This window comes from Panthera leo, chromosome A3 (assembly GCF_018350215.1).
Source record: "Panthera leo isolate Ple1 chromosome A3, P.leo_Ple1_pat1.1, whole genome shotgun sequence".
Lineage (NCBI taxonomy): Eukaryota > Metazoa > Chordata > Mammalia > Carnivora > Felidae > Panthera > Panthera leo.
Window position 1 is genome coordinate 116,492,057 of NC_056681.1, and position 27,591 is coordinate 116,519,647.

Here is a 27,591-nt window from a genome sequence, read left to right on the forward strand (position 1 = left end):
TTGACAGAACTTCAGATGATTATAATATTTTGGCTGGTTTAGCTCTCAGCACCTCCTTGAGAGATGGCAGGCAGACCGGGCAGCAGCTAAGAGCCCCGGGTGCAGTTACCAACCCCTGTGACTCAAGCAAGTTAGGTGAACCCTCACTTTCTCACTTAACAATATGAGACTTCACCTCTGTGTGAGGCAAATCCCAACACCCGGCCCCAAACCCACAGGAAAGGAGTGGTGTGTGGGCACACATGTGTGCCTTTCATTAACCTTGACACCTTGACCCCTAATGCATTGGGAGCCAAAGCCAATTAATTCAGTGTGTCATCCCAGTAAGCCAAATTACGTTTAGTCTTTATACAGAAGCGGACCAGAAAGAAGTTTATAGTCTCAGTTCTGTTTATTCTTTCTATTCAAAGATCTCTTTAGCAAACCATAAAATTAGCGAAGAAAGTTAATCGGGTGGTTTCCTGAAAGAAAGCAGCAGGACTATGAGAATCACGTCCGTTTAACAACCTTCACGCCTTCGGCACCACACCACTCACTTCCCTTAATGTCTGTTACAACTGCAGACTTATTGGCAAAGTAAAATCATAAAACTTATCTTTGGAAGGTTCTCTTTTGCCACACCCGATATTTCACGATAGGTCTGATGCACTTCCTGTCCACTGCCAATTTGCACCTCCCGCTCTCCACTCCCAGAGCCACAGAACAAAGCCCAGAATAAGCCACAAGTTTGGGACCAGGAGGGGTCTGCGGAGTCAGGCGGTCCTAAACGAGGATAACGGGAGTCCGCTCTCCCAATTACAGAGGATTGGACAGAATCCCTCTTCTCAGGTTTATAGACACACCTACTGTTACTGGATAGCAAGTCTTTGAAACTTGTTGCAGATAATATGTCTTCACAGTGTGTCTAGAAATAGGGAATCTCCAAAGAGAGCCAGTTCAAATGTCCCACCGAAAGATGCAATTGTGAAGACTGCAGGCAAATTTTCTACATCTTAGTACCTCTACTCCTTGAGAGAAAAAAAAATTAACACTTTTGCATTATTTCAAATAATATTTGTACAGTATTTCACAGCTCTCGGAAGAAATAGAATAATGTTAAAGGCAGATTCTTTTTGCACGCATATGCACCAATAAGCAGCTGGTCAAGTTTCATGCAAGACAGGAGCCTAGGGCACAGTATCACACTGGACTCTCCTTGGCCACACACCGGGCAGTGTGAAGTGAGGCCTCCCGAAACTCCAGGCGACTTCTTTATTCCCTAAACTCTATTCCCTTCAAGAAAGGGGCAGGAGGATTTGAGAAAACCACAATCCTTCGAACTGATACATACAATCTATTGGAATCCTTATTAGAAATTCACTTTCACTAGCAGGGTCAGTAAAGGGGGCTGGCGTTTTTCACTTTACTCTTCTCTATTATCTGTAATGCAAAATTCACTTTCCCTGCCATCGATATGGGACTTTTTGTGGCTATCAGGATTCATTTTAAAATCCATCTTAGGATATTTTTTTCCAAAGATAATTGGAGAGTAACACCTCTCCTTCATAACGAGAACTGTCAGGGGCAGCCAATGTCAGTAGCCCTGCGTACTGAGATTTAAGCTGAATCTCAGAAGTCATATTTAGAACAAGAATAAAAAGAATGCTTGAAGCTTTGTGTATCATTTTAACATGATTCATTTCTCTGCCAGTCTGGTTTGTTATGTGAAGAGTAATCAGTTCAGTCCTGAAGAAAGTAAGTCTAGTTCGAGGAAAGCCAGCCTCAGTTCTGTTGGGCTGGAGCTCAAAGAACTTAAGCTCTAGGAGATTGGCTCGGGCCAATGAGGACACAGCATCTGGATACTGACACCCCCTACGCTCCAGAAATGAGTAAAACTCAAATCCAGTGCAGTCCAAGTAGATTTCTGAGACCATTTAATTTCACCTATCCAATTCAAACGACTCTGACAAAATAGCCAACCCTGAGACCAAACTCCTCCAGGGCTGTGCATGTGGGTCAATACCCTCAATATCTACAGAAGCAGCACACCGGTCTGTTCGTTTAGGATTTTAGAGCTGAATTTAAGCCAGATTCGTGAGCACTTTTTAAATGACACTAGTGGTCTTTAGGAACATTTTATTTTAAGCTAGCGCCTAATTTTTTACTAATTCAGAACTTCCTGCCCCCCCTCAGCACTACTGCGAGCACCCCACTGCCCTGTCTGAACTGTAGAGTATGTGATGAAAATGTTGAAGCTTGCTGCTGCTTCAGCATGAAGATTCCACCCACTTGAGACATTCTAAAGGAACAAGAGGAGAAAAGGTTCCCACACCTCTTGGTGTTCTCCTCAAGGGAGAGGCCGTAGGCAGAAAATCAGCTCATTTCTACCAAGCACAAAGAAAATACAGTCTCGTGGGTAACATGTGCCCATCAACTCCAATTCTTTTCCCCTCCTGCGAAAGGAGCATTAGCAAAAATTTTGGTAGAGGAAATTCTTTTTGCCTATGCAAAAGTATCATGTTCTGCTTATCACGAAATCCTAACGTGTCCGATTTAACTCGTTCAGCCTACACACAAGCGTCATTAGGAAAGTCTGTCGTATGTTCAAGCAGCTTTATATGTGACACTGTAAATAAGGGCCTATGTAGCAAGGGAGATTATTAGATAATTACTAAAAATATATGTGATGATGTGAGTTTTGTATTAACTACTGTATTTGTATTATAAGTATAGTGGAAAAAAAAAGGGCATGAAAAAAATAAAAAAATTCTCCCCCTGGCTTGCAATGTGGTGATACCTATTATGTCTCTGAGTCAATCATTTAGTTAAAAATTGTCAAGTGAGTAGTTACAATTATTAGATCTATTTCTCAATTAAGAAGGATTCTTAATACATTGGGTCTCTAGCCATAGGTCAGTGCGGCCTAAATGATGCTATCACGTATTCTAAATGGTCCGAAACGAAACCCTGGAGTAAAAACGTTTGGCACCACGGACCAACGTCGGGCACACTCGGCATCAGACCATACGTGCTACTCCATCCTCTGACTTGCCATCCTATCCAACTAGAAATTCAAAGCCCCTCCCCGCCCCAGGGAAAACACACAGGCTGGTGCCTCAGGGGACCCTGTTGCTGTGCCCTCCCCTTCTCCTATCCAGCAGCTCCTTTCTATCTTCTGCAGGTCACTGTTGTGGGGGAAAGTTGGACTACCGTGACTCTAACCTTTCTTGTCCTCTTTCCTTCCTTCCCCAGCACAATTACCTGTTCCACGGCCGGGTCTCTCGAGGCCACCTGTCTGAAGTCAGCTAGATAACATCTCCACTTTGAACCGTCGATGGCCTTCATTGCCTCTGTTCATTCAACAAGCATTCACTGAGCATCCACTAGGCGCCAAGCATTACTCCAGGTGTCAGGGACAGAGCAATGAACCAGTCAAAATCCACCCCTCCATCTAGTCAGGGAAGAGAGAAATAATGCTAAGCAGAAAGTTGAGCGTGACCAAGGATGGCAAATGCTGAGGAGAAAAATAAAACACGAGAGGGGCATATGCAGCTTCGGAGAGGAGGGCACAAGGCACTCAGAACAAGACTGCCACGTCTCCAAGTTCAGAGTCCGCAAACGTCTGCAACCGAACACTTTTAAGCACTTAAAAACTATTCCCACCAAATTACCCTAAAATGAAAAATAAAGTTTTTTAGAGGAATGTAGGTAATTATTTATATGTTTTTTAAATCTAAGTTCAAAATATTCTATCCTACCCTAAATAAACAAATGAAATCCCACCGGTACAAAAGAAAGTTAAGCAATTTTAGAAAACTGCAGAAACCCCTTTCTTCTTTTAAATGGCTCTCTGTCCTTCAAAACGATACAGCAGGAGGGTGGATAAAAACACAACTTTACTTGCTTAGTAGAAAGCATGATACTTTAAACAAAATTTTTTTTATTGTGTTTATTTTGAGAGAGACAGAGACAGAGTGTGAGCGGGAGAGGGGCGGAGAGAGAGGGAGACACAGAATCCGAAGCAGGCTCCAGGCTCTGAGCTGTCTGCATAGGGCCTGACGCGGGGCTCGAGCCCACAAGCCATGAGATCATGACCTGAACCGAAGTCAGACGCTCAAGTGCCTGAGCCACCCAGGTGCCCCGAAAGCATGATACTTTTGAAGACACTAGAAGGATGGGACAAATCCAAGTCACAGTGGTACGAAAACAAGTGAAGGATGAACCCGTGTGCTCCCGTGTGCTCTGAATCACCAAGAGAAGGGGCTGTGCGGGTCGGGTAAATGACAAGATAACATTCCAAAACCAAAACAGCTTCCCTTTTTATTAATGCTCAAGAAGTGAACTGTGAATGACAGTTAATCAGCAAAACACAAATGAAAACACCTAATCTGTATGTATAGTATATGTAAACATACACATTATATGGATTTAATAATCCTAATCTAAATATGAGAACAACCGTTTCCCTGACCTTAGTGTTGGCATTACTGTTTCTAACTTAGGGTGTTTCATATTTAACAGGAAGAATTATGGACACCCAAGTTCAGAGTAGTCATGAATTTCATATTAAGGTATAAATAGAGTTTTAAAGAAATAAGCTGTATAATAAAATAAGTTTACTTCTGAATCGCAATACAGGCATTTTCTTTAATCAATAAAAATATTCCTTGATTATAAAGCAGCCATACTTTGCAAATGTATATCAGGAAAATAGCTCTGGCAATATTTGAAATACCACACTTTTAAAAAGGCAGCAAAGCAACAGAATTTAGCTTTTAAATAGTATATTGCAAAATAGTTCAACGTATTATTTCTAAGCACAAAGCGAGCTCCATTCTAAAGAATACTTTTAATCTTATAAACTGTTCCGATATTTCTGTGTAGTTTAAAGTCTAAATATCTACAATAAAAGATAAATCTTTATACACATAGGACATAAACGTCAATACATATCCACGACACAAACGTTTTCCATTACATCACTCTATTTTGAAGGCTAGTTTGTTAACATGTGCTCAAAAAGAAATACAAAAACCTGATACAGGGCTGTAGTTTTGTAATAGGCTGAATTCTGCAATGACTGAAAATATAAAAACAGCAGTGATAGCAAACACAACACCAGTTTTATGAACAGAACCAAAAAACATCGAGAAATCATAAACATTTAAATGAATAACTATTATATGCTTCATAACACATCTTAATTTACTCTCTTCTCTTAAATATAATTTTTTCTAAATGTTTTTCATATCCCGGGAAAGAATAATGGCAAATTCTCCACAAAGATGAAAGTGCATTACGTTTTAAAAGTGCTTCGTGTGTGTGTTTTATTATAGACATGTTCAATAAGGAATTAGACAAGTATGTGCAAAAAATTCCAATTGTGACTTGAATTCATAGATCTAATGATGGGTTTTTTGTAGTTCATCCAGATGAGGCAGTTGCCAATACATAAGAAAAATGTGTGATTACACGCTTTGTATAGAGGAAAGGTAGGAAAGGAGACCCCCTGTTCATCAGCTGGTTAGAGACCCTGGGTGAGGAAAGAAGATCTCTGCATCTGGCAAAGGCTGAGAGGCCCACCACCTCCAGGGCTCTAGCAGATCTCTGGATGTGGCCTTCCTGGAAGGGCAAATCGGTTCAACAAAAAATAGGAAAACTACACTAATCACAGAGCTACTATTCGCTCATTGTCCTTCCTAGTACGGAAGGAAAATCTCCAAAAACACTTGACAGAGAAAGGCCATGTGAATGTCAAAGGTTAACCAAAGCCTGTGAAAACCCTCACAACTATGGCATATGGAAAATCCGGGATTATGTGCAAAAGCAAAAGAGTAAACACCATCAGCCGGTTACCTAACGGCACCCATTTTTTCCCGAAGTCTCAGAATGTTCTTGGGTCTAAAGTTTCAAAAGCTTCTAAAAATGCTTACTTTGAACTTGTTTTAAATGAATCGTGATGCCCACGGCTCAGACAGCTTTTTAAAGGGGTCTCTCCGAATTGTTAGAATGGTTCCTAGGAAGATAGCTCTACTTTCAAATCTAGAACAATGGCTAGATAACTGAACCATTTGCTGTGGACTCTTTATCCTACGTACGTACGTGAGCTCATTTAATACTTCAGCAGTATTAGTATTTAGTATTTAATACTTCAACAGCTCTCATCCACAAGCTTTGACCCGTTTATTCCCCGATAGGTTACTCTGCTCGGCCTAACTAAGACTCCGTGGTTCGGCTTACAGGTGAAATAGCGCTTGTCTCCCACCGCTCCGTCATTCTTCCCCTTGGCGCTTCGAAGCTCCAGTCCCAGCCAGATCCCTGATGCAAAGTCCGTGGGGCCCACGTACCTAACGGTCCCCATCTCATTGGAGCTCGTGAGGAGGACCTGGGAGCCCTCGTGCAGCTTCACGCTCCCTTCCACGCCGCCCGTGGTGGGGGCCCCGCTCCAGCTGCGGCGCAGCGCGGGTTTCCATCTGCGCAAAGGGGGGAGCAGGGGAGAGCGTCAGTACGCAAGCGGTGCGCGCACTCGGCCGCACGCTGTCACGTTCCTTCCCGCCCCAGGGTCCCAATCCATTCACAACCTGCTTTTATTCTAAGTAGCAATTTGAGGATATACTTTTGTTCAACAGTTAAAATGGTTTTCTCTTGGCTATTTTAATACTACCCTAAACTGAATTGAAGATTTCACTAGGCGGGGCTCCTGGGTGGCTCAGTCGGTTAACATCCGACTTTGGCTCAGGTCATGATCTCACAGTTTGCGAGTTTGAGCCCCACATCAGGCTCTGCTCCGTGCTGACAGCTCAGAGCCTGGAGCCTGCTTCGGATTCTGTCTCCCTCTCTCTCGGCCCCTCCCTCGCTCGCTCACTCTCTCAAAAATAAATAAACATTAAAAAATATTTAATTAAAAAAGATCTCACTAGCAATTTCTAAATATACATACACACACATACATACTTTCTATAAAATAGCAACTAGAAAAAATACACTTATAACCTATTTAACTGATCAATTATCAAAGCCAAAAAAAAAAAAAAAAAAAAAAAGAACCTAACATTAGCACTGTAGTAAATTAAAATGACCTTTTATTTACTTTTTAAACATTTATTTACCTGAAAACAATGTTTAAAAACTGCTATTCTATAACTTTATAAAATAAATGTATATGTATCTTCTGTGAATGAACTCTGGTCACACCAAAGGGTTTACCACCCTCCCTGCCACTGACAGTAAGGAGGGTCTTAGCTTCCGGGAGGAGGACTCCTCTCCTTTTCTCTATAAAACATGATTTAAAATGTGCTGCCTCGCAGCACCCGCCCCTGAGCTGTCCTGATAACGACACTACTGCGTACCCACACAGGGAACTCAGCCAGGCCTCGAGCCAGTACCGCCCCACAGCTTCCTCTCTGTCACTGGGAAATAACTGACCTGAAACTCACTCACAGTGCAAATGCCACTAAGATCTTGTTTCCTGTGACCTGAGGCCTCTCCAAACGGTTTTCCTGAAACCAGCACCAGCGGGGCCTTGCATGCTCAGTCTGCTACCACCTCTCCTTCAAAGCAAACCCTTCTCCCGCCCCCACAGCAGAGACCACGCGGAACCCGCTACCAAAACTGCACAGTGCCTGACTGTGAACAGAGGCCGGGTCCTACCTATTCTCCGTTGTATTTCACGGTCTATAGTTTCTAATATACTATCACACACAACGTCTCATCTCCTCCCATTAACCACCCTGTAAGAAAGGGAGGGCACTCAGATTTTACGGGTAAGAAAACTCAAGTCCAAAGACTTGTCCCGAGCCACACTTGCCACTACGGGATAGAATCCTAATTAGAAAACACAATGGAAAAAGTATTCTTTATCATGCCAACTGCACAAATAACAATGATAAAATTAACAAAGAATACATAGTGCCTGTTAGAAAAAGTATAAACCTTTACTGAAGAACATACAAAAGATAAACGAAAGAGCTTTGTTCCTGGAGAGAAACACATATGTGTTGATTCTCCCCAAATTCACCCCCAGAGGGACACTGTCTGCAACCACACACAGTCACTCCAAAGTCCACACAAAAATGACGCTCTCACTTCCTGAGCACCCACTGCGTGCCAGACACTTCCCATTCGTGATCTCATCCAACCTCACCCAACCACTGACCTAGAGATGATCTCCCTTCGAATGGAGGAGAAATCTGAGGCTCAAAAAAATCAAGCTATTTGCTTAATTAATGATGGTGAAGAGGAGAGATGGGGCTCACGTACAAGTTGGTCCAGGCACCAAGGCCAGGCTCTTACAACCACGAATGGGTGCTGATAATTAAGACAAAATTGAAAACTAACACAGCAAAGATTTACAGAGCTGTCATGTTAAATTCTAAAGTTACAATAATATAAACAATGTGGCTCTGGCAGAAGAATGTACTTTTTATATGACACAGAAAAGAAACCTTAGAAAAACACACACAATTTTTTTTCTTATGTGATTAAAAAGGAAAACATCACATCAGTGGGACAGGAGTGAACATTCAGCTAGGGGTGTTGTAAAAGTCATCTCGGGGAAAAAGAATATGATTCCTACTACTCACTGTATATTAAAATAAATTCCAAATAAATTAAAGAGCTAAATACATAAGTTAGAAAATAGAGAACTACAAGAAAATAAAAATGGATATTTACCTGAACACACACAAACACGGGTGGGAAGGGGAGGAAACAAATACATGTATATAAAGTTTGGCATCTACTATTAGTTAAATTTTGATTTTTTAAATTAATTTGTATGCCATAAAAATGTTTCCATATCACAGGACAGTCTTTAAGACCTTACAAAAGCCACACTAAGGAAATCTGTTAAAGAATGGGGGATTTATTAAGGGAAAAAGCTTTCAAAGGGTATGTAGAGTATGATTTGTCCATCTTTGTTTAAAATTCAGATACATGCTTTAGAAAAAAAAATTGGGAAAGTATACACCAAATGGGAGTAATAATCTCATCTAGGTGATAAAATTCTAGATGATCTTTATCTGCACTTAGCTTTTTATAATTTTTCAAATGTTGTACAGTCAACTTTCATAATCAAAAAGGTTTTAAAAGAAAGAAGGAATACATGAATTCAAGATCTAAACCAAAAATTCATGGTTTGGATAAAGACTAAACATTCTAAGAAGAATGATTTGATTCAACTTATGTCAAAGTTCTAAAAGCTCTGGGAAGTGCAAAACTTAGAATTACAGTACATTTCAGAGCTCTGTTTACTCATTCAAAAACATTAATTGACCACGTATGAAATGACAGGCCCGGGCTTGGGTTCTAGGATTTGCGAATAGTCAGTAAATAGTTATAAATACTGCAATAAAGACTGTGTATGGTGCAGAAGGAGCAGAAAAGAGAAAGAACTCTATCCTCCCTTAAGGGCCAGGGAAGATACTTGAGTGAGGAAGAGACACGTAGGCCTCACTTATGAGGAAGTCACCATGAGAACAAAGTCAGGAGAAACAGACAGGAGCTGTGCCTGCTGGCAGGACTTTAGATGCTGTGCCAGTGAACGTGGACTTCATTCTGGGTTTGAGAACTGAGAAGCTTCAAGGGGCGGGCAGAAAATGCAAACAGATGATATGGAAATAATGGAACACGCAGCAAACCGGATTATGGGAGTTCTGCCTAAAGACATTCACGTGTGAGCTGACCGCATAAACCGTTGTCAATAGGCTGGATTCCACAGACAGGACGTGCTGTGATAACACAGAGAGGGGCTGAAAGAAGCTTGCAAGGACAGGAATGAGTGAAAGAAGAGAGACAGATGCAGGCTGGACGCGTCATGACTACCAGGTCACTGTGGTGCCGGTTCAAATCCCAAGCCGCCTTTCCCTCTACCCCCATTCTTGGGGTAGAGAATTCTGAAGACAGAAGAATTGCTTCGACCCTCTCTCCATCACTCTGTCCTCTGAATGAAATGCATTCATCACTGTCACTCAGTAAACGACACAGAAAAACAGATCCTGTTCCCTTTCCTCACTTCCTCTCTCATGTGGGGCAGACATGTCCTTTGCCCAAATCCTTCATGTTTCCTCCCCAGGAATGTTCATCACCTCTACATTTTCCAGGTTTCTTCTGAAGTATCATTTATTTCCATATGAATGAACAAGAAAATGGTAGTGCATGGGGAATCTCAATAAACTCATTTTTCAACCCACAGTCTTCAGAATACATCGTGCTTCCAGCCTAATAACACACAACACCCGACCAACTCTGTGCCCACAGAAGGTCATCTGTCGCTCTAATCTCCCCCTACCCCAAGATCAGAGACAGGGCTCCTAGTACCTGTCAACACCCTAAGTTTTTCTTTTGTTCCTTAGAAGAGCAACCACCAAATATTTTAGTCATGTACTCTATAAGCAAAAATAAATTATTTTAAAAATTGATTTTATACCCTTAATAAACGTGTATTTCTTTCTCTCTTTTTTTTTTAAACAGGCGCTAGTCTCAATCTGTACAAAGTATCAGTAAAGCTTCATTTCTTTTTATTTTTATAGAAAACAAAGAGAGGTACGAATGTTCTCCCCTCATGTCAGACATTATCTGGTGTGTAAACCCATACCTGCTGCGTAAGCCCGTGGTTCAGATTTCTCCTCCTTCCCTCGCTTCCCTGGACATTGTGCTCTCCAACCCCCAGCATTGCACATGGCCTCTGACACTCCCCCTGTCCTCGCCCCCCTGAGAGTCCTTTATATCCAGGTGGCCTCTTCCTGGTATTTCTTCCATTCTGCCTAAGAAGGCTTGGATGTCTTCAAGAAACTGGAACAGAGAGTCACGGCCCTAAACTCTCTCAGCTACTCAAGTGAGGAGACCAATTTCAACATTCTCAAAATTGGTGAAGGTTTTATGGAAAGAAAAAAAACAGAAACCCTGGCCACTTCTGCTAAACAATACCTAGCAGTGTCGTGGGACAATCAAGGTTGGCAAGTGACATCTGCCATCCTTGTGACACCCCCTGTAACTTCTCACCAGATTATTACATAAACTGCCTGCTTGGTGCTCAGTTCACTGCCACAGTCCAGTGCCTGGGCGCCATTTCTAGTGGCTTCCAGAGCACCACACCCAAGCAAGATTGCGCACTTCCCTACTCACTCAGACCATTTTCCTTTCCCCACCCCACCCCGACCCCACCCCAATACATACACAGCCCCGGCCATCAGTCTTCAGATTAATTGGAAGAATTAAAAAAAAAAAACAAACTCCTTAACCCATTCAATCTAGAAGAGGCTTATATTCCTCTAAAAGAAAAAAAGTTCCCAAAAGTGTCAGAAAAATATTCAAGAGAGTAAAGTGGGTCTGAAGGAAATAAATAGAAATGAAAAAGGAAAAAAAAGATTCTATAAAGAAACAACAACAAAAAAAACCATTTTGAGCAGTATACTCTACTAGAGGAAGTAGGAGTATTTTTTAAAATAGCAGTAAGATCACTTTATGCAGAAAGACCTGACATTTCTTTCCTGTGTTGCCAAAAATATTAACTAAAGTCTCTAAGTAAACAGTTTAAAATCAATCCACCCTATGATAACACAAAATATAAATTCCTCTAAGTCTTATTAACAGTACTAAACCCCTCTGAAAATAAATGCAGTATACCACTCTGAGTCACTAGTGACATTTTTAATTGAGCTTGTGAGGGTGGGAGGGAGGACTCTCCTCAATACACTCACACCTTTTCTCCTAAGTGCTAAAATTCTACCGAGCAATGTAAAAGATACAAAATCTATTTTCTTTCTTCACAGAATCCTGTCATGTTCATCTTGAAAAGTGTTTTTCTAAATCTTCTTAATACTCACTTGGCAAAAGCATTTCTTCTGTTAATCTCTTTCTGGGAAGAAGCAGAAGTCGTACTGAAACTTCTCCTAAAACCTAAATGTCAAAGTTAAGGTCAAAGAGGAAAGATAAATCACAAATTTGCAGTCCTCATTAAAAGTTATCTTTTATCATTCCTTCTACAGGTGTTCTAGTCTACCCAATGTTTCTTTGGGAACAGAAAGCAAAGAAAATAAGTACATACAGAATATAACAGTGGTTTAGATTTTTTGATGAATTTTTATCTTACCTTTCTCATCAAACTATGCATATTTGTATCAATAAGTTAAAATCATGACATTACATTTGGAGGTTTCTATTATAAAATTTCTTGAAAACCAAATAAAACTGTGTAATGATAAAGCTGAATCTTTTTACTCAAATATTTATCATCTTGATAAATCACATAAAGGATAAAATAGTTTAAAAACACTATCACTAAGTATATTCCATTTATAAAATACTGAACAAATTTCAGAGTTTACGATTCTTGGCATCCCCAATGACAGAATTATTTAAAAAAAAAAAAAAGATTTCATGAAATGTACATTTTTAAAAAGATGTTTTTAAAAAAATGTAAGATTTCCAGTTCTGGAAAGCTATGGCAAGCAGATGTGCTGAATCAATCTCTCAACTGAAGCGAGTATAATTTTAAACAACTGTACTTAAAATATATATATATTACTGAGCTGATACAAAGGCAAATTTCAGGGAGACCAACAACCAAACAGAGAGCACATGAGAAGTAACCAAGCACAAAAGCAATCTATCACCTTGTGTCACAGGATTGCCACTAACTTCTAGAGAATTTTGGCTTCTGCCTTACTGGCTGCACCAGAGATGGGAAAGGGCATAAAGCCCAGGGCCTAAGAAGATGGGGATTCTAATGCTAGACTCTCTGTTAAAACGTGGATCCCAACCAGCTCACCCTCAGTGTAAGGTTAAACGAGAAACAAAATGAAATACCATCTGACAAAGATAAAACAAAGCACTTGTGTCCACCTTAATGCTCAGAAGGCAGCAAAATTTCCTCCCTTCAAAATCTGTGATAAGCCAAATTTTATCTGTGTAATAAAAAGAAAAACTGCAAGGACTGTAAATTAAAGTAGTCCCGGGTTGTCAGTGCCTCCAGGAGTAACTGGCAGAAGAACACACAATCTTCTCTGGAGGCATGAACCCAGTCCTCAAAGAATTCCTGTACATTAAATTCTGAGTAAAATAAGCATCTCACAATAATAAATCACAAAACTCCCAAGTAAAGAAAGTACCATAAGCTAGGTTCACAGAAACAGATGGCAGAATCAGACACATGAAGACTTCAGATATGAAACTACTTAACATAAAAGATAACAATATTTCAAATGTTTAAAGAGATAAAAGAAAAAACATGGGGAAATAACAAGCAAAAATAAGTGACAACAAAACAGTTGTGAAAAGGAAACAAGAAATGCAAATTTTGTAACTAAAAACTTTGTGGGTGGATTAAACAGCATAATAAACATGGTTGAAGAAAGAATCAGGAAACATGAAGACAGAGCTGAAGTTGTCTAGAATGCAGTCCAGAGAGACTAAAATGTGAAAAATATGAAAGAGGCATGGGAAAGTCTACCACACTACTCATCAGAGCTTCCAAAGGAGATAATAAAGAGGTAGAAGGAGGAAATATTTTTTAAGTATGCAGACAAGAGTTCTACAGAATTTATCAAAGATAGTAATTCCCAGATCCAGGAAGACCCATGACAGCAAACAGGATGAAAAGAAATCTCCCTCTAGACACGTCATAGTGAAACCGTACAACACAAAGGAAACAGAGAAGATCTTTAACAGCAATCAAAAAGAAAGACAAATTACCTACAACAGTATAGATTAGATAGACTCACAGACTTCACAAAAAAAGTGACAGATAGAAAATAGTAAAATTATATTGTCAATGTGCAACGAGAAAACATCTCTCAAACTCAAATTTTCACCAATTTTTACTTTTACCCAATAAAACTATTATTATAAAAGACAAAAACATGAGAGACAGACACTTTCTAAAAGAAATTTCAAAAAATATACACGTGGTAGGAGTGGAATATCCCAAGTTAAAGTTCTGAAGATTAATGACACTGGTAAATACATGAGCAAATTAAATATTGGTTATTAATTATACTAAAAAACCCATTATAAATAGGGGTCCCTGGGTAGTTCAGTTGGTTAAGCGTCTGGCTCTTGATTTTGGCTCAGGCCATGATCTCACAGTTTGGAGATGGAACCCCACATAGGGCTCCACACTGAGCGTGGATTCTCATCTCCACTCTCTGTCGCTCCCCCATTTGCTCTCTTTCTCTCTCAAAATAAATAAACTTTAAAAAAGCTATTATAATAATGCAAAATTTGTGGGGGAAATCAAATAGATGAATAACTCAGTTTCTAAGGATTCTCTGTCATTTGGAAAAGAGTACATATAATGCCTAACTGTAGACTTTGCTAGGTATGTATGTCAAAGCACCTATAGTAATTACTAAGAAGTATGTTCACAACTTTCATTCAAGTACAGAATGGAATGAAAAAAAAGGACAGAAATGTAACTAGAATAAAGTCAAGAAAGAAAAACAAGTATAAAAATTGAAAAAATTGAAAACAGCATAAATAAATCCAAATATATGAGTATTTACAATAAATGTAATTAGGTGAAACTCTCAGGTTAAAAGGAAAACATTGTCAAACCATATTTTTTTAACAAGTGAAATCCAACCATATTCTATTTAGAAAGTATTCCAAAAGCATAGGATGTAGAAAAGTTATAAGACAACTAATAGAAAAGCAATTATTTGACCAAAAGAAAGCTGATATAATGTAAAAAGAATTATTTAAAAAGCAATACAATTTACATTAACACCAAAAAAATGAAATATTTAAGTATAAATCTAATAAAACATTTACAAAATCTATATGAGGAATATTATAAAACTCTAATAAAAAAAACAAATAAGATCTAAATAAATGGATTCAATGTTCATGGATAGGAAGACTCAATATTGTTAAGATGACAGTTCTTCTCAATGTGATCTATATAATTAATGCAATCCCAATCAAAATCCCAACAAATTGTTTTGTGGATATCAACTAATTGGAAAGTTTATATGGAGAGGCAAAAGGCACAGTATAACCAGCATAATGTTATGGGAGAAGACCATGAAGACTGACACTACCAAACTTGATGAATTACTATAAAGCTCCATTAATTAAGACAACGTGGTATTAGTGAAAGATAACAGATCAGTGGAACAGAAGAGAGAGCCCAGAAATAGACTCACACAGTCAACTGATCTTTGACAAAAGAGCAGAGACAATTCAATGGAGAAAGGACAGACTTTTTAACAAACAGTCCTAAAATATGCAAAAAAAAAAAAAAAAAAAAAAAGAATCCAGACAGACTTCACACCTTTCACAAAAACTAACTCCATGTATCATAGATCTACATGGGAAACACAAAACTATAAAACTCCTAAAAAGATAACACAGGAGAAAATCAGGATGAACTTGAGTTTAACAATGACATTTCACATACAACACCAAAAGCATAATCCATGAAAAAAAATGTTAAGTTGGACTTTACTAAAACTAAAAACTTCTACCCTGGTGTAGACTGTTAAGACAATGAAAAGACAAGCCACAGACTAGAGAAAAGATATGCAAAACACATTCTAATAAAGGTCTAGCATTCAAAATATACAAAGAACTCTTAAAACTCAACAGTAAGAAAACAATGAACACAATATATAAATGAGCAGAAGACCAGAATGAACAATTCACCAAAGAAAATATACAGATTGTGGGAATGCAAGCTGGTGCAGCCACTCTGGAAAACAGTATGGAGGTTCCTCAAAAAACTAAAACTAGAACTACCCTATGACCCAGCAATTGCACTACTAGGCATTTATCCAAGGGATACAGGTGTGGTGTTTCGAAGGGACACATGCACCCCCATGTTTACAGCAGCACTATCAACAATAGCCAAAGTATGGAAAGAACCCAAATGTCCACCGATGGATGAACAGGCAAAGAAGATGTGGTATATATATACACAATGGAGTATGACTCGGCAATCAAAAAGAATGAAATCTTGCCATTTGCAACTACGTGGATGGAACTGGAGGGTATTACGCTAAGTGAAATTAGTCAGAGAAAGAAAAAAATCACATGACTTCACTCATATGAGGACTTTAAGAGACAAAACAGATGAACATAAGGGAAGGGAAACAAAAATAATATAAAACCAGGGAGGGGGAGAAAACATAAGAGACTCTTAAATATGGAGAACAGAGGGTTACTGGAGGGTTTGTGGGAGGGCGGATGGGATAAATGGGTAAGGGGCATTAAGGAATCTACTCCTGAAATCATTGTTGCACTATATGCTAAATAATTTGGATGTAAATTTTTAAAAAATAAAATTAATTAAAAAAAAAAAGAAAATATACAGATTGCAAATATATGCAAGTATCCTCAACTGTGTTATCAGCTGAACTGTGTCGTCAGCTGAATTGTGCCCCTGCCTCCAAATTCATATGTTGGAATCCTAATCCCCAGAACCTCAGAATGTGACTGTGTTTGGAGACCAGGCCTTAAAATGTCAATTAAGTTAAAATCAGGTCACACAGGTCAGCCCTAATCCATGACTGGTGTCCTTATAAAAAGAGATTAAGACACAGACACATATGGAGGAAGACTATGCTAAGACATGGGAGGAAACCACCATCTACGAGGCACGGCGTGAGCCTTAGAAGAAACCAACTCTGTGAACAGCTTGATTTTGCCTCCAGAATTTTGAGAAAAACGGATTTGTTGAAGCCACACTGTCTGTGGTACTTTGTTATGCTAGTCCTAGCAAACTAATACATCATACACCATCAGGGAACTTCAGATGGAAGCAATGAGGTACTACTACTCCACACCTATTATAATGGTGAAAATCCATAAGCCATAAAATTAATCTCAACAAATTTTTAAGGACTGGTATTATACAAATCACTCTTTCACAGATGGCTATCCTATGGAAAAAAATGAAATTAGACCCTTATCATACACAAAATTCCAGGTGAACTGACAAATATGAAAGGCAAAAATACAAAACTTTTAGAAAACAGTACAGGAAAATATCTGTGTGAGGTCTGTTCCAGGAAAAGGTTTTCTTTCTTTTTTTGTTTTTTAATTTTTAACGTTTATTTATTTCTGGAGACAGAGAGAGACAGAGCATGATCAGGGGAGGGGCAGAGAGAGACGGAGACACAGAATCTGAAGCAGGCTCCAGGCTCTGAGCTGTCAGCACGGAGCCCAATGTGGGGCTTGAACTCACCGTGATCATGACCTGAGCCGAAGTCAGTTGCTTAACCGACTGAGCCATCCAAATGCCCTCAGAAAAAGATTTCTTAAGATAAAACATGAAAACATAATGGCTTCCTATTTTGACTACTTAAAATTTAAATATTTCTGTTTATCAAAAGACACCAGACAGGCAAGCAAGGTATTCGCGACACACGAAACTAGCAAAATATTAGTGTCCGAGGTATAGAAAGAAACCTACAAATGAATAAGATAAACCAACCAAAAGAAAAAGGGGCAAGAGACTTGAACAGTTACGTCACAAAAGAGGAAATGCAAATGGCTCGTAAACATGAGGCTCGACCTCATCTGTAATCTGGAAAATGCAAGTTAAAACCACGAGATGCAGCTTAAATCCATCAGATGGGTGAAGAGTTCTAAATCAAGCAGGACTAGTGTTGGGGAGGTAAAGAGCAGCAGGGGCTGTCATCCCTGCTCATGAGCATGTGCTCTGCCAACAGTCCGGCACTGCCCAGGGAGGGTGAAGATATGGACAGACCACACCTGGCCATCCTAGGGAAACGTTTGCAAATGTGTACAATGGTCTAGTTTGTAACGGTAAAAAAAAAAAAAAAAAAAAAAAAAACGGACATAACACAAATATCCGTCAAATATAGAATAACTACTATGTTTTAGTGGAACACTAACAAAATAGCCAGTGACAATCAAATACATATGTATTTCCTAATATATATTATTTATTAATACATCTATATCTGGGTGATAAAGATATAAAGTAAGTCAAGGGAATAATGAACATAAAGTTCAAGACTCATAACCTGAGGACAAAGTATATGAAAAGGGAGCCAGAGGAGGCTGGGGACACTCAAAGGCCCCCCCCAGTACAGGTCATCTTCACCTAGCAGATGGGTAAAAGATGTTTGCTTTATCATTACAGTAACTGTATGAATACATTTATATGCCCTTTTGTATACACAACTACTTCACAATAAAAATTTTTCAATAAATAAAAGCAAAGGAACAACGATTAGGAACATAAAATTGGGTAAACTTACCAGGATAAGAATGATTCTGTTTATTGGAGGAAATTTCCGAAAGGGTGTCCAGGGAGTCTGTTACCCTGTGAATAAAACAAGTACTGAAGCCTCATTAGAAGAAACAGCAGGTCTTCAGATTTAAGACTGGCGCTCAAGTGAGGTTTTCACAACAACAGTTATTTCTTATTTCACTATTCAACAAACATGCATTGAGTATCTATCAGAAGTCAGAAAGGAACTTCAAGCTAGCATCAGATACAGGCAGTAATAAAATACAAGAGCCCCTTGTTGTTTAAGGATGGTTAATGAAGAAAAAGATGACTTAAGGTGAATTCACTTACAACAGAGACCTGACTTTATTTCTCTGGAACTTTATCTTCAAAGATGAAACTAAATAATATGGAAATAAATTTGTCTTATATTAAATGTAACAAATGTTCAATTAGAATTGTAAAAACATCACATTTTTAAATTGAAATCAAATACTGACTCAGTCTGTGTACGTATGTGATTTTCTGATAAAATTGCACAACCAAACACAATTCAACGTCTTTTACTTTCTATTTGACCCCAAGCACAACCACAAAGGTAACTTTCCTGACAGGACTGTATTTTTTGATATTCAAATCATTCTTTATTTTTTAAAAAGCCAATCCTAATAGTCTCGTTTTCTTTCAGTTGTTTACTGACCTAACCCACAAAGCCTTCTTTCTGTCAATCACTTCTTCCAGGACACTTGGTCACCATCAAGAAATCCTGCAACTCTCACAATATTTGCAATTCCACCTTGCAATTCACATGCATCATTTTTACTTGACATACACACTACAGCAATCAGTGAGAGATTGCTGAATGCAAAGACTATGACTTGATGAGGAGGACAGATAATCAGGTGGTGATGGGTAATTGAGAAGAACTTAATTCTAAAAGCGATCAGTTCATTAATAATAAGTACCTATAATGGTGAGAACTAAGAATAAGAAAATACTGGGGCGCCTGGGTGGCTCAGTCAGTTAAGCGTCCGACTTCAGCTCAGGTCACGATCTCACGGTCCGTGAGTTCGAGCCCCGCATCGGGCTCTGGGCTGATGGCTCAGAGCCTGGAGCCTGCTTCCGATTCTGTGTCTCCCTCTCTCTCTGCCCCCCCCCCATTCATGCTCTGTCTCTCTCTGTCTCAAAAATAAATAAACGTTAAAAAAAATTTTTTTTTAAAAAGGAAATACTGTGATGAGGAAGACCACTTGGACAAAAAACAGGGAGGTAGGCAGAGAGAGCAGATCAGATCTAGTCAGTAAGTTTTCTTAGAATTTCTGCAAAGAAATAGGTTGATTTATATGTTAATGGAAGAAAAGGTATTAACTAAATGAAAGCTGGGTGATAGTAGAAAGCTACTGAAGCACAGGAAATAACATGTGCAGAGATTCTCAGACAGGAGGCACATTCTTTTTAACGCAAAGCAGGGGGAAAGAGCCAGCTACAATCTGGGAAGAGTGAAATTGTGATTGGTCACCACTTCATTAAGACTGTCCTCAAGCAGTCCCTAGTTTAAAATTCTTTCCTCTTGGAGATCAGTGGTGTCTTTAAAGAGCTCCAAAGCTGGTTTAAATTAGAAATTCCTCAAAATCAGGGACCATGACTGTTTTATTTGCTTATAGAATGCCTAGCACAGCACAAAGTGCTAAAAGACACTTAATAGTATTCGATGATGATGAATGAGACAATCAGAAGATGACAGGAAGACAGCTGGATCGAGACAGCAGTTCATTTAGAGAGAGAGCCCTGTATCTTTTAAGAAGAGGGGGCTGCTTTTAAAAGAATCACCTTAAAGACGACCAAATAGAAGGCAAGGAAGAAAAAAAGGTAAAAACCGTGTGTTCTATAAACAAAGCAAGAAAAAGAACACGAACATGAGAGAGACAGTGGCTTCACAATATAAAAGGGGGAAAAAACTGTCATAGCATAAGAAAAACACTGCCCTAGATGTGGTCAGTATCTACAGTGCCCAAAATATGCCCAACCATGTCCTCTGGGCAATCAAATATAAATAAAGAACCCCGGTCCTCAGGACTAGGAGACAAAACTTGTATGAGACTGTAGCAATGTGTTAATGGAGATTTGTCCAAAGTAATAAGAGAACCCAGAAGACTGGAGACTTAGCATGGATCTTACCCTAAATGAATCATAAATAAGACATCAGTCCTGAAATAAGGCACCAACTCTCTCTTACTCGTCACAAGGTACTGGTTAAGAACACACATTCTGATATTAAACTACCTGGGTTCAAATTCCCACTTGAAAGCTGTGCACACTTGCCTACTAGTTCCCTGTGCCTTCATCTCCCCACCTGTGAGACAGGGGCATTATAGTACCTGACCCACAGGGAGCTGCAAAGGAGTGAACGATACATGAGGAGCTCTAAACCATGCTGACCCGATGATAGAAGTACTGTTCACTGGCTAGTATCTCTTTCTCTTTATGTATAAGGCACATACCAAAAAACAGCAAACTACCTAAAAGCAAGGGCTTAGGAAAAACAACAACAAAATAACAAACCCAGGCTGAGTCCAGCTCCCTCATTAACTAGTGTAGGAGAGACCAAAATGAGCCACTACCAAACATGCTGCTCTGCCATAAGGATTATTTTGAACTAAAGACATTTGAGAATCGACGAATGCAGGAAGAGGCTTTCTCTGAACTCCCCTTATCTGCCTAAAACAGGTGCTCCAAAGAGAAGGACTCTGCCCTCCCCAAGTTACATCAAGCAGGGAAGACAGACTGGCATCCCAGAGGAGGAGAAGGGATGTTAACGCCACACCCAGAGAGACGCTGTCACCAACTATCTCACCTCCCACCCATTTTCCTAAGGGTCCGTTATCTTTCCAGAAAACCAGCTGCCCTCCCTTCAGAGGCCTTTCTCCCAGTAAGATGGTCTATAAGCTCTCCAATCTCACCACTCCTTTGGGTATTTGCTTCTTTCTGTGGTGCCCGGGTGCTGGCAAATTTAAATGTAATAAATTTGTATGCCTTTTCTCCTGTTAATCTATCTTCTGTCAATCTAGTTCACAGACACCCTATCCCACCCCCCACTCAGCTACTGACCCTAAGAGGATAGAGGAAACTTTTTGCTTCCCTACACTAACTATATGACTTTAGCTAAGTCACTTTCTCCCTGAAACTTCTCTTCATTGGCAAAATAAAATAATCATAATACCTTACAACTCACTGGATTTGAAATATGCGTCTAAAATACACTGTACAGAGCACACCATTTACTAAATGCTCAATAAATTTTTGTCACAGTTACTGTTATTTTCCAGATTGCTTGACCAAATACTTATTAGGATCAAATGAAACAACATTTAATTGAAGTTACTTCATAAACTGCAAAGCATTATATATGTTCAATACTCTGTCATAAATAATAAGAAAAAAATTGTATCAGATACATCAAAGAAGGAAATTAATATAAAAATTGCATGTAGCTATTAAGAGAAACAAAGTGAAGGGGAAAACAGACATAAAAGCGATAAGATGTGCCAGGAGGCAGTCACACAGTCTAGCTACAAGGGAACTAGATGGGACTCTCGGGACGCGATGGCCGATCCATTCTCATGAACGTGATCACACCATAGATGTTATTTCCTATTTAAAGATTAGTATCCCATTTCCCATCTACTGAGAAGCACGCCAAGCCAACTTCTTTCAGCACATAAGTCATTTCCCATAATGGTACCTGGAATTTCACAAGGACTTGTTTCTGCTCAACTTAATTTTTTAAAGCCAGAGTGAGCAGCTACAAAAGTGTACCATCTTAAGGAGAAACACCGAGGAGGTATATTATATATAAATCCTTAAAGCTTCACTTCCCCCAAAGATCTACTGCCTATCTATTTTTGAAAACTAAAGAAATCAGAGGAAAAAGCCATTTTGGTTCCATTAGGTTTGTAGGAGAATGAATGGGGTGCCTGCTGGCAGGAAATTTAATGTAGTTAGGATGTGACTGAAGCAATCAGAGAGCATTTTTACTTTTGTTTGCATGACAGATTAAGCTTGCTGCTCTCACTGTTCTTAGCAGCAAACGCCACTTCTAATAGCCTACACATACTCATAGGGTTTGCAAATGAGGAATAAAGGAGGGTTTTAAAATTGCAAATCCTCAGCAAAGCAAATTTAGCTTTCCATGAGCCTTCTCTCTGAAGAAGGTGGTTGGTTAACCCCTTGAAAGAAGACACGAGCTGTAGTCAGTGCAGTGCATGTCTTTAATACAAAACGAGGGAACTCTCACTATAAACCATTGCAAATTACAAAAAGGCCTTGTGAATAAGCATAAATGCCATCCTTCTCACCTTTGTACTCTGGATGGGGGAGCAAATATTCCGTATCTTGGAGAACAACTAAAATACTGCACACCTCCAACTGAGCCATCATTCTTGCCATGGGGTTTCTCAAGCTCTATACCGTACCAATATCCTAGAACAAGAATGTTGAATTTTAAAAGCATTTGCACTGTATCCAAAATTGTTATGCTATTATAAAAACCCAAAGCCTGGATGGCTTGACATTTTCATATATGACCAAAATGATGGAAGAGCATCATGATCGTTGAGTTTTCAAATGATAAAATTTGAAAATTTAAAAAAATAAACAGGAAAAACATTTCACAAGCCGAATTATGTATGTTAAAGGAGAGAGAGAAAATACACAAATTTGGCACAAATTAGCTATTATGCAAGTAGTGGCCACAATGTATCTAAAAGCTATAATGAAAAAGAAACCATCCTTGACTCAGGAATATGGTGTGTTTAAGAGAAGTACAGCACAAAAAAAATACTGAGCTGTATAAATCATAAAATGAACATATAATATTTTCATCTTATCCTCCCAACATTACAACACCACAAACAGTTCTTAAATAATTAAAGAAGGTCAAAAGTAATACGGAAAATACAACTAGACTTCATGGTGACTCTTCTTTTCTTTTTTTCCCCAGCCGGGGTAAAAATAAAAATCATATTTAACCTTAGCGAAAAGATTTAGATTACCTAGCAGGAAGGATTCTCTAAAAGGCTTTTAAGTATATAAAAGGGACGGCTCTGAGGAAAATTATAGGACGTCCTTTTCTAGAGAGCCTAAAGTTAAAGCAGTGAGGTTGCTTTTAGTGTGGTAAGAATTATGTAAATGGACATATACTCCTAGTCTAAGTATAGACATATATACTCCTAGAATAAGGATTCTCAAGTTGAGGGTACCCCAAGACCACTTAAAAGTGTCTAATGGTCTAGGGGCACCTGGGTGGCTCAGCTGGTTAAGCGTCCAACTCCCACTCAGGTCATGATGTCATGGTTCATGGGTTCGAACATGTCTGTGCTGACAGTTCAGAGCCTGGCACCTGCTTCAGATTCTGTCTCCCTCTCTCTCTGCCCCAGCCCCGCTCATTCTCTCCCTCTTTCTCTCTCTCTCTCTCTCAAAAAGAAATAAACATTAAAAAAAAATTTTAAGTGTCTAATGGCCCATTTGTTTTTATTTAAAAGGAGAATACAGTAGAATTGCCTTTGGCCTCTTACAATCAGCATCAAATAAAAAATAAAAACACAGACATTGAGAAATTTACTGCAAATTAGAATACAAAAATACTGTTTCTTTCAGATTACGAATTCAAAGAGCCAATATACCCTTAAAAATGACAACCTAGAAGTTCTTCGGTCTTTTCCTCTCATGTTCAAAAAGATGACACTTGAGCCCATTTCTAGATACTTTTGTGTTGAAAAGACTAATGCATGACCACTGTCTTCCATACTTAAACAGCGTGCGAGTAATGCATACAAACCTACTGCTTAGTCAAACTCATGCTCTGGGAATAGAGCATCATACTTCTGAATGTCATTAACCAGGGTTGTCTGGTTGCCATTTTTATTTCTCTGAGTGCCACCGTTACAGTGTTCCCACTTTAATATACCACATAACGGGGACATGTTTACCATATGACTCTTGAAAATGGGTAACATACCACAGAAAGACATTATGACAAGTGCCAGCAATTGTGAGTACACACAGTCTGGTAATGGTATGTATCGCTTCCCACTCAAATGGTCATTTTCTTTCCAATAGAAAAGGCTAAAGAGGCCAAATGACCTCCCTCAGGCCTAGATCTTACAATCAGTAAAAAGCCTCGATAGTAGCACCATTCCCTAGCACCGACTGATTGAAATTTTGATGCCACAAGAAACACATGCTACTACTTTCTAAAAAGACAGAATGACTTCAACAGAAAAGTTTCCAACTTCTATGTTTTCTTATGACTTCCCACACTTCTAAATGCTTAAAATCAGGAATTGAAAAATGAAAAGTCAATGGAAAACAATGACTTGTAGCCAGTGAATCAAACCATTCTAACCTTGTTTAAGAGAGAGAAAGGGAACTCCAAAGACATGGAGATTGTGAAAAAAAAATACCCTACCTTTGGGATTCTTAGGTTTTTATTTGAGAACTATATTAAGACCATCCTAACTAATCTCAATTACTACCTGGAGACCTATGAGAGACATGAATTATACAACACATAGCCCATCTCAAATCAATTAGCTGGGTTGCAATTATAAGTGGTATAATGAAAAAGTCTGTGCGGGGAGACAATTCTCCATGGCTCGCTCATGTTTCTGCATGTTTTATGAACAGAGGCACTTCCTGTCTTTCCATGGATGTCTGCACAGAGGGCAACCTTGGAGGACAGAGACAGAGTGTGGGCGGCCGGCCCACACAAAACACAGGCACGCTTGCTGTCCAATACAGAGGTTCTGATCCCTTATGCTCAGGGCCCTTCTCCTGTTAGCATAAACCACTGCATGTGCAGGTGTCACCCCCTGGGAACGGGGGCTCAGGGAGCAAGTGTAGGAAAATGCTGACACACTGGTTTCTGCTGCTGCTGTGAGTATGAAAGGGCTGTGTCTGAATCAGGAGCCTAAAGTCTTCCATCAGCATCTATGAAGCTGTGGCAACTACACAGGTGGGGTAAAATCTCAGATCCTTCACAGTTCTTGACAGAATGCTACAAACTTAAAATCAGTGGTCTTGGTAACCTTTTCCTCAAATGCTGCAATGCCACCATGTGTCAAAATAGCATATTGCCATTTAAAACATACAAACATGGTTTCACTCAACTGGCTTCTACATTTGCAATTAAAATCACTGAAAATGTGCGTCTGACTTTGGCTCAGGTCATGATGTCACAGTCGTGAGTTTGAGCCCCGCATCCGGCTCTGTGCTGACAGCTCAGAACTTGGAGCCTCCTTTGGATTCTGTGTCTCCCTCTCTCTCTGACCCTCCCCCACTCATGCTCTGTCTCCTCTGTCTCAAAAATAAATAAACATTAAAAAAAAATTTTTTAATCACTGAAAATGCAAAAGAAAGCTAATCTTTACTTTTGGAAACACAATATTAAGTCTAGGTTGGAATGAATATATAAATACACAAACGTGTGTTTTTAAGGTCCCAGGGTGCACAAAAGCTTTTTCATTTTCCCTTAAACCCTGTTGCTGGCTTTTCTCTCCAAGCCACTCTGATAAATGCTCTATGCCGTGAACTCATTTTAAGATTATCCTTAGCAAATATCTAATCCTAATATTTTCTCTCTGTTATTTAGCACGCTTGGCAATCAGTGAAAGTCAAGTTGGGAGAATAACAACTAATTTTAACACCAGACAATTTAAAACACAGCTGGCGAGGAAAATTTATGGATAAGAGTCAACCTGAGTACAAACAGTCCGTGGTTTTATCACTGTATTGCTTTTCGGTGCCAGAGCTAACATCCACAACAACTGTTAATCAAGAATTCTCTACAGTTAAGTTTTACCCACGTAAAATTTTAAACCTTTTGTATTCTAAAGCACGCAAACTGAGCAAAGAACGCACAGACAAGTTACCTGGAGCAAAGTTCGTTGTCCCAAAGAATTTAATGACGCCAATTCTCTGGCCTACCACCAGCACGCGATCTCCCAGGTGGAGCTCTCCAGAAGAGCGGCTGTTATTTGCTACAGATGCTGCTGAGGAATTCAAACCTGTTTAATTGGTTGGTGGAGGAAGGGGAAAGGGCAGAAAAAGAGCAGGAGAAAAAGGGGAGGAAAAAAAACAAACAAACTCAAAAAGCGTATTAGCCAAAAAACCACTATGTATTCTAACCAGTCTAACTAGTTGAAGATTTCAACATATGATGCCTTTCATTATTTAATTTTTTTAATGTTTGAGAGAGAGAGAGAGAGAGAATGAGCAGTGGAGGGGCAGAAAGAGAGGGAAACACAGAATCCAAAGCAGGCTCCAGGATCTCAGCGCACAGCCCAACGTGGAGTTCGAACTCAGGAGACATGAGATCATGACCTGAGCCAAAGTCAGAGGCTCAACTGACTGAGTCACCCAGGTGCCCTGTGACACCTTTCATTATATACATCATCTACAAGCATGGCTCTTACATGTGAGGTCAATATATTCAAAAAATTTTTGAAGGGTTTCCTGAAAAAAATTATTGCCACGGGAATTTAATACACACAGTTCCTGGTACAGTATCCATCCTATCCAGATCGCCCGGGGCACGCTCTACTAGAACAGAGGCCAGGATGCTTTTTCTGTAAAGGGCCAGAGAGGGAGGATTTTAGTCTGTGCGGGCGATACCGTCTCTGTCACGACGACTCAGCTCTGCTACTGCAGCACAAACGCACACAGACACAAAACGGGCATGGCGTGTTCCAATACAACTTTACAAAAATAGGTGGTGGGTTGGATTTGGCCCACGCGCTGTAGTGTACCAATCCCTATTCTACTAAAATGCTACAATTAGAAACTAATTCATTGGAACTCAGTGTATAATATACATACAGGAAGGTGATTTCAAAGTGAAAATTGCTGTAAGTTTCCAATTACCTCCAACTGATCTCCTTATTAGAAACGAAACCACTCCCCCTCCCCTTGATTCAAACCTAATCCCTGAAATGCCCGCTGTGAAACATCGGAAGTCCTAGAGAAAGACTGTCTAGAAAGCTGTTCTGATATAACAGAGAAAAAGTGGGCCCTTGAGGCTTCTCCCATCAGTCCATAAACAGACCTGAATAGCTATAATCTGGGAAGGCAGGGGACAGAGGGTTAATCACACTGCCAAAGGGAGAGAGACTAAAGATATGGCATCAAACGAGGAACATAAACCCAGAGAGAAGGAAGGTCTGGAAAAAGCGCTATACTAAAAAGTCTTAGGCCCTCATAATAACTAATATTTCCACAGCACTTCACAGTTTACAAAGTGCTCTTCGTAGAATTATAATTATAGATAAGATACAAACTCAGAAATTAACTAAGACATGGTGTTCCCAGGTAGTTGAGGGCATACCAGGATTAAAGGCCGGGCCCTACAGTGGGCCCAAGTT

At 39.4% G+C, this 27,591-nt stretch overlaps 1 protein-coding gene across 8 annotated transcripts in view; it reads right to left on the reverse strand.

The window, feature by feature from the left end:
• Positions 1-323: 323 nt before the first annotated feature.
• The window catches only part of CLIP4 (CAP-Gly domain containing linker protein family member 4), an 85,753-nt gene continuing 58,485 nt past the window's right edge, over positions 324-27,591 (reverse strand). For 6 of the 8 annotated variants that reach the window (XM_042933346.1, XM_042933348.1, XM_042933345.1 and 3 more), the window contains 5 exons: positions 26,104-26,238; positions 22,531-22,654; positions 18,204-18,268; positions 11,805-11,877; positions 6,109-6,452 (listed from right to left, as the gene is read on the reverse strand). In XM_042933346.1, coding sequence (XP_042789280.1) covers positions 6,131-6,452; positions 11,805-11,877; positions 18,204-18,268; positions 22,531-22,654; positions 26,104-26,238 — 719 coding nt within the window. In that variant the 3' untranslated portion in view covers positions 6,109-6,130. Of the gene's footprint in view, positions 1,008-1,050; positions 1,273-3,240; positions 3,431-6,108; positions 6,453-11,804; positions 11,878-18,203; positions 18,269-22,530; positions 22,655-26,103; positions 26,239-27,591 lie in introns of those variants that run through there. The other 2 variants (XR_006200916.1, XR_006200917.1) reach the window with 2 other exon arrangements.